The sequence below is a fragment of the Varanus komodoensis genome, unplaced genomic scaffold (genome assembly GCF_004798865.1).
Source record: "Varanus komodoensis strain SLA01 unplaced genomic scaffold, ASM479886v1 scaffold14_1, whole genome shotgun sequence".
Classification (NCBI taxonomy): Eukaryota; Metazoa; Chordata; class Lepidosauria; order Squamata; family Varanidae; genus Varanus; species Varanus komodoensis.
Genome location: NW_025335438.1, coordinates 21,829,796 through 21,838,057, shown reverse-complemented (window position 1 = coordinate 21,838,057; position 8,262 = coordinate 21,829,796). Strand labels below are relative to the sequence as shown.

Here is an 8,262-nt window from a genome sequence, read left to right as displayed (position 1 = left end):
TATGAAATAAATGGAATGCATAATTATGATTATCTCCTGACAGAAGTAGACGCTAACTGCATTTCCCGGGCTCAGAACTGGACCACACTATTAAATGCTCCTGAAGCAAAACCAGATAGTGCATGGACCAGATATAATTATGAGAGCTGCAAGGTGCCAAGAGGAAATGACTCTTTACCATCGGCTTCTGCAAAGTATCAAGTTCTAAACAAGAATGAAAGGAATAGAATTGTATTTTCACAGTACAATGGAATTTATGTCTTCAAAGTCATTGTTGTAGATACCTTATACAGCTATTGTGAACTAACAACAATTTTTAGTGTATATGTGCATGGTGCCCTCCCAAAGTCTCACATCAGTGCTGGTAAAACGCTAGTTAGTTTTTTGGTTCTCATATTTGGAACCATGTTGATGGTGTACTACTTCCCTAAATTACTGAAGGAAAATGCGAGAATGAAATCAGTTTGGTCCTAATATTTTAAACCTATAATGCCATATTCCAAAAGGTTTATAGAGAGATTTAGTCACAGCAATGAAAATATTTTTTTTATATGTGAACTCATTTTGGGGTGGAGGAGATGGTCTTAAATGGGTTTATTATATTGCTTACTAAAACTAGCCCTTTGTTTTTTCTCTGGCTTTTTAAGTATGAGAGTATGAAATTGTAAGCATATTATAATAGGACCATTTCACTGTCTTATTTTCTGGTCTCCCGTTTAGTGGTAATATAGGCCACCCAGCAACCTATTCTATTAATTTTTATTCTTATATTTTCAACATGCTAACTCCTATTATCTCAAATTGGCATTGTAGTAGTTTTCAAATGTCCCCAAATCTATTCACACTTTTTTGGCAGAAGTTATAAATGGCACAATTCTATTTGTAGCTTTCTGCCAATGTTCTATAGCCTGGCAACTGTTCATATGCTTATGCCTCAAAATATACCAAGGAGGCAGTAGCACCTCCAGTAAGGTATACACAGACAAGCAGACTTACACATATATCTGTAGTTCCACGGGGATCTGTATACATAAGACAGCTGCTGGAGCTATGCATATATAGCACTATTACTAAAAAAGTGTTGGTGCTAATTAGTGAAGCAGAATGTTGACGAGTATCCATCCATCAGCTGAAATAAGTGATGGCCTATTTGAAAGGGCAACTCACACAGGACACAGTTTGGAACAAAATCCCATGAAGAATCAACCTGCCCTCAAGAACGTCAAAAATAATTATAACTGTCTTCTATTCACTTAGATTGCCAGAGATACTCTTCTTAATCTTTTTTAAAGTAGGGAGCCTCTCACTATGGTACAACTGAGCTATACTTAGTTGTTTGCCTAGCAGAAACAAGGACTTGTAACCATGACATTATTTATTTCTGTAAATACTATAGAATACCTCCTATGTACTCCTTTTCAACTTCCATCCATATGAACAAATCAACTTTCTGACATGCACTCAATAACATGAATCACTGTGGGAGGAGCAACCATGTGTGAACATGGACACAGATCTTATGTGGTAACTGGCTAAAGAGGTTCCACTGATGTGTTAATATTTACCTTCTACCATCTGCAGATGTGTAGCATTTGCCTTTAAACAGCTCTCTAGCAGCCCCAAAGACAGGTACATAAAAGGGTTTGAGGGGAAGTACCAGACCATTGCTTGCCTATAATTCACTTGAGACTCTGCTGAAAAGTATGGAGACCATCCCAGACTGAGACATATCCAAAGGAAATACTAGCAAATACAAAGGACTTCCCCAAGCTAACAGTCTCCTTATCCACACAACCCTTTTTTCATTACTTACAGGAAGGAACACCTAAACTAAGGGACTGGGTACAGAAGGAAAAATGACCTGTCAGACAGTTCCCCCCAACCATAATATTTTTCATTGTGCTGAACGGATATTGAATTATCTGTGTATATTAAAAGAGTTACTTAACTAACATTGTTTCCTCCATTGTGTTTCTGTGCAACTGCATATAGATAAGCTGACTAGCAATCATAGTAAAGCATTAAGAACTTGCAACAATTCTGGATATATAATCTCATGGTGACAACAGATCTGGTTGGCAGAGCTAGCAAACTGTAAAGCACTAAAATCCAATCAAGCAGTTTGCTACTCTATAAATCTCTTCTACAGGCATGCCACCTCATTACAGCAATTGGTGGAATGGGCTCAGGAAAAGAGAAATACAAGTTCTTCTTTGTGGTCTCTGTGCATTACACATATGGGTGCTGTACCTGCGCAGTGCCTTCATTCAGGAAGATTCTCCTAGCTAAGCCAAGTTACTTAGTAACCATGTATGGGCTCTGGACAGATTTATTTTATCAATAATATTTTGTTGCTTAATAGTTACATATCAGTCAAAATTTTCTCAGGAGATTCTGTAAGACACTCCATAGGAACTACAAGATGGCTTGGCTTCCTGGAGATGAAGATGGTGTCGGGATGAGAAGGCTGTGATTAACGGAGCTTCTGTTATCACACCGGTATTGTTCGGTAGTGAGTCGTGAGAGGCTCATCTAAGCCCTGTTGGGGCAAAGAAAGATTGCCTGGGCACTCTTCTGGTCAGTGTGGGACGGCAACCCCATATCCACTGGGAGAATTTCAGGCATTTCTCAACCAGACTACACAGAGCAGCTTTTTTTTTAGCTCCTTCAAGTCCTCAACATCTGATGGAAAATTAGCTTATTTTAGCCAGATAAGCATCAGGACTGCTGGTAAGCATTTTTATTTATTTCTTTTCACAATACTACCCGTGGAAAAGCTGCATCTGTTCATAATTGGCATAAAGAAAAAAGAAAAAGCCCTCCCGAAATCTTTAAGCGGCAACTGATATGGAGAAGAGTGTGGAGGCTTTTATCTGAGTTGAAGCTGAAGAAAAAGACTTTTCCTCTAATCTCTAAGGGCGAAGAATTAAAATAAATAACCACTGTGGAATTAAATGATAGAAGGTTAAAATGTATAGCAATCATTTTGGATATCTGCTTGGACTTCTGCCAAAACTAACTGGACACTTGCCAGGATATTTTTCATATTACGTGGTGTTTTCCTCTCTACTGTGATGACTTTCTGGTGAGCATTCTTACCTTCTTTTTGCAATACTACCTGTGGAATAACTCTATCTGTTGTTAATTGGCATAAAGGAGGAGGAAAAGCCCCCTTGATGGAAGGAGGAATTTCCCCCACCCCCCACGGTGTTTTGTGTTTTAAGCAGCAAATGATATGGGGAGAGGATTAACGTTTGTGTGAAAGTTTAAAGTAGAAACTGAAAGTTGAAATTGAGGAGAAAGATTTTGTTTCCTTGATCTCCCCAGGGGTGAAGAAGTAAAACAATAACTATTGGGGATTTAAGTTATAGAAGGATATAATTTGTTGGTGGCCGTTTTTGGCCAGCTTCCCCTTTGTCTGGGACTCCTGCCAAAAAGAAACTGGATGGTGACATTTTTTTTCTTTTTTTTAAATAGCCCTTTGCTGCCACCTGGTGGCTATTGGAATTATTGCAAGCTATTTCCATTTTTTCCCTTTTTACTATTTTATTCAATCTCTATTTTTTCTCCCTCCCTTTTTTCCCTTTCTCTCTCTCTCTTTTTTTTTTTTTTTTTTTTTTTTTTTTTTGCTGTTATATTGAAGCTTCTTTAGTGAACAACTTTCATCATGAGAAAAACTCAGCCCTCCTCCTCTTCGGCACCCTCCTCAGCTGGTCAGAGACCAATTCATCAGCCTAAGACAGAAGATGTTGCAAAAAGCTTAAGAGAGTTGCAAATGATGACTTTGGTGATACAGACAGCTTTAACAACTTGGCAAGCATCCCAAGAGGCGATGGCAATATGGCTAGAAAGTTTGTCAAATGAGCAAAAAGAGCAACTTGACAAATTGGATAATTCTGTTAAAGAGGTGACAACCCAACTATCTGATGTTCGACTTAAAGCAGAACAGAACACACAAAAAATACAAGCATGTGAAAAATTGGAGACAGTAGATAAAGAAATACATCTAATTAAGCAAACAAATAAGTCAACATGGGACTCAATGGCTACATTAGAGATGGAGAAGGCATCTTACTACCTAAGATTTCAGAATATACCAGAAGAAAAAAATGAAGACCTGCGAGAGCTTATAACTGGCATGTTGGCGGAGCTTTTAGAAATCGAGAATGAGGTCATGAGTATGAGAACTGAGCTAGTTTTTAGGGTCAATTCCACTTATACCAGAAAAAACTTCCAAGGGAAGTTCATGTCAAATTTGCTCTAAGGTCTATAAGAGACGATGTTTTGAAGGCCGTACGGGAGAAGCGGTAAAGAGAGATGATTGTCAGGAGGTGACGGTTCTGAAACAGATACCATGGAGGATTAGAGAAGGATGAAAGAAATACTTATTCCTTACTACAAAACTGATCAAGAAAGAGATTATCTTTAAGTGGCTAACACCAGAAGGAATATTTTTCATATGGAACTCTGTAAGATATAAATTGGATTCAATTCCTAAAGCACAAGAGTTCTACGGAAAATTTAGAGCTATGTTTGAAGAGGTGGAACCTGACATCTCTAATGAAGGAGAAAAAGGTGCCAAAGCAATGGAAATAACAGCATACCATTCTGAAGGAAAAATACTGAATGTTGATTCACAACAAGAAGTACAGACTTTGGACTCAAAGGAGAAAAAAAAGGTAGAACTGTAAAGGCAAAGATTAAGTAGATAAGAGGGAGGGAGGGAGGGAGGGAGTTTTCTATTAAACATGGCTCTTAAAAAGGAAGGGAAAATTGAATTGCTCTCCTTAAACGTTAATGGACTAAATGGACCATCTAAGAGAAGGATTTTTGCTCAACTTCAAAAACGAAAATTAGATATAATTTGTTTACAAGAAACACATATTAAGAAACAATGTGTTAAACTTCTGGAATGTTTAAAGCTGGGAAAACTGTTTGTATCTTCTGCATTACAAAAGAAAAGAGATTTAGCACTATATGTTAGAGAAAAATTGGACCCTAAATATATTCTTGCTGATGAGGATGGTAGGATCTTGAAGGTTGAAATTACAATTAAACTTAAAAAGGTGCTCTTAGTGGCAATATACGCAGCAATGGCCATCAGGAAACTTTTACCAAAAATTACATACGTTACTCTTACAAGTAGACTACCAGACTATGTGTGTAATGGGTGATTTTAATGCAATTGTGGATAAGGGAATGGATCACAAGAGTGAAAGTAAGGGAAAAATGGGTAGGAGGATGCTTCCAAGGTCTTGTTCCAACATGATTGAAGAATTCAGATTGATAGACGCCTGGAGGAAAAAAACCCAACTTCCGTCAATTATTCTTTCTATTCAAACAGACACAGGTCATGGTCTAGAACTGACATGGTTTGGATAACTCCAGACTTAGTTCCAGATTTGATAGAAGCTGAAATGGAGACAAATGTCTGGGCAGATCATAACCCTGCATCTATATCACTGAATGGAGCTGTAAGGACACTCAGATGGAGCCTAGATAAAGTGTTATTAAAAGATAAAAAATTTACAGAAGAGATAAACAAAGAAATGCAAGTATTCTTTCAAATAAACCAAGTGGAAGAAACTTCTTTACAGAATGTCTGGGATACAGCTAAAGCCTATGTCAGGGGACTGATAATAACCTACTCAGCAAAAATGAAAAAGAAAAAGAAAAAGAAAAAGAAAAAGAAAAAGAAAAAGAAAAAGCAAGAGCGAGCAACATTAGTAGAAGAATTGAGGAAACGGGAACAAGAACTGCAGGAAGATCCAACAAAAAGAAATCTTAAGGTCCAAATGAATACTTTAAAGCACAAATTGAACCTCTTGGATACAAATGAACTTACTAAGCAAATGAAACTGGCCAAAGAGAATTTCTTTGAAAATGCTAATAAACTGGGGAGATGGCTAGCATATAAAGTAAAAAAAGAAAGAGAGAAGAGACTGATTTTGAAACTGAAAGATGGAGAAGGACGACTACATGTACAAAACACACAAATCAAGAAAATAGCTGAAGACTTTTTCGCAATGTTATACTGGAAGGAGGAGATTTTGATCAAGAAAGTAAAAGAATACATTCGAAAGGGAGACTTACCAAACCTACCAGAAAAGTATCAAAAATTATTGAATCACATTTAATCACAGCGGCGAGGATTGCGCTTGCTCAATACTGGAAGAGTGAGGAATTACCCACCGAGGAACTGATTTTAAAAAAGATTCTGGACTGTGCAGAAATGGATAGATTGACTCTATCACTGAAGAAGAAAGAAGATACTGACTTCTATCAAACTTGGGACCTTTTTTATGATTGGCTGGAGAAACGGGACTTGGCTTAGATTTAAAGATGTTTTTAAATTTTTATAAATTGATTTGAATATGACTATAGAATGTTAAAAAGATATGTAGTAAGGGGCTGACCCAGTACGTCCAATGTATTTGATGATTGATGTTTTTAGTTTTAGTTTAAAATCTTAATAAAAATCTTTATAAAAAAAAAGATGGCTTGGCTTCCCCAGTGGGAAGAAGTTAGGCACTCATTGTGGAAGCTGGCATGAACCCAGAACTGGCAAAGAATACACAGGAAAGAAGGAATAATTAGTATATGACGCTGCACCTCAGTGGTCTGACATGTTTTTCCCCTCTGAGATTTTACTTAGGAAATCACAACTATTCATCCCCTGGTCCCTTATACAAATAATAAGTTAGTACGTGAATAATTTAAATAGTTTTTGTACATTCTAAAGCATGGGGGCTGTGGTCTATATTGTTGAATTATAAGTCTCCTAAGAGACCAGGCTGGCTGAAGCTGATGGGCACCAGAGTGTGACAGCAGTTGGGAAGGCAACAGGTAGTTCTTTGCATCACCCTGAAAGGCAAGTCCAGGCCTTAGATAACCTACAGACACCAAGTGAAGTGAGATTTGAACAGGGGCTCAGTAGGGCATGCTCTAGGCATCTAAACAATAGCAGCCTGCTGCTGAATTAATGCATAGTGCTACTTTGAGTTAAATGGCAGTTTAGGGTAAAGTTTAGGAGACCCTTCTGATTGGAATGACTGATAGCAATGAACTTCAGTAGTGCTACTAACACCAGTAATTAACAACCACCTACCTCATTTCCCCCCCTGGTATTTCAGACATATTATGAAATAAATCAGTAGAGTAAATATGGAGCACATTTTATTCTATTTACAGCACATTTGTTATAAATATAATACATTTCTGAAAAGCTTAATTAACTGGTAATTTATCTTTTAAACAGATCAACAGAGTTGTTATAGTTACATAATAAAGGGAATGAGTTTAAATGATAAATATTTCATGGTTGTGAAATAGTGCATTTTGTACTAAGATGAATGAGAAAATATCCAAACAGGTTTCAAAAATTCTGTATTAAACTGGAGTTATATGCAATTTCCAAGGAAGATTGGCTTTCAGTACATGAAGAAATTCTCAACTTCACTTTTTAAAAAGTGAAAATGAAAAATGGGTATTTTAGTTATTCACAAAAAAGTAATTAACAACTGATTGTGTGACCCCCCCCGAAAAGGGGGGGAGGGGCTTTGTCCTAAATTGCCTTCTAATACAGCCACAAATATTATATTAACACATGCTGTAAGGTTTAACAGCAGTAAAGCTGCATTTTGACAAGTATACAAGGAATTCTCTGTTGTTATGACGAGAAGCTTTAAAGTTGTACAGGTATTCCCATTTAATTTATGAAATACTTTTTTAAAAAAAATTAACATTCAGTCCAGGCATTATCAAACAGAAGTAGACAAATAATCATAGTATGTTGGTATTTTACCTACATATTTTGAACAGGTCATATGCCAATGTTGCAGGGTCAAAGAAATGTAGTAAATAACAGTTCTCTCGATGGTTTTTAAAACAATCCTGCAGCAAATTACATGTTGTTAATAATGATCAGTGCTGGCATTGAGTTCTGCTGACTTGTTTCAAACAAAGTAACCTGGTCCGAAAGCTTGGCAAATACACGTGGGGTTCCAAGATTATAAACTCCTGTATGAACAAAACAGGCCTTTAGCTGCAGACTAGACACTTCTTGGCTTTTCAGCTGAAGTTTGTATTGTGTTTGTCCAAGCCAGGTAAATGAACCATGGATTTCAAGTGTTTCTGGACTGGAAAAGAGAAGGCACATGTCACATACCTTCTGTAAGTGTATGAAGAAAGCATAACTGAACCAAAGTGACTGTCAACCAAGCATACTGGGGATCAAATAAAGTCTTACATTTACCAACTTTT

At 37.0% G+C, this 8,262-nt stretch overlaps 2 protein-coding genes across 7 annotated transcripts in view; one reads left to right on the top strand and one right to left on the bottom strand.

Annotated features, from left to right (window-relative positions):
• Positions 1–474, top strand: part of LOC123020278 (cation channel sperm-associated protein subunit delta-like) — a 2,326-nt gene extending 1,852 nt beyond the window's left edge. Inside the window, 1 exon segment of the mRNA XM_044423748.1 lies at positions 1–474. This exon segment is cut by the window's left edge and continues 100 nt beyond it. Within this exon segment, the coding sequence (XP_044279683.1) occupies positions 1–474 (474 nt within the window).
• A 6,685-nt stretch (positions 475–7,159) lies between these two features.
• TRAPPC8 (trafficking protein particle complex subunit 8) overlaps positions 7,160–8,262 on the bottom strand; it is a 78,282-nt gene continuing 77,179 nt past the window's right edge. For all 6 annotated transcript variants that reach the window (XM_044423742.1, XM_044423747.1, XM_044423743.1 and 3 more), the window contains one exon: positions 7,160–8,138. In XM_044423742.1, coding sequence (XP_044279677.1) covers positions 7,904–8,138 — 235 coding nt within the window. In that variant the 3' untranslated portion in view covers positions 7,160–7,903. The remainder of the gene's footprint in view (positions 8,139–8,262) is intronic.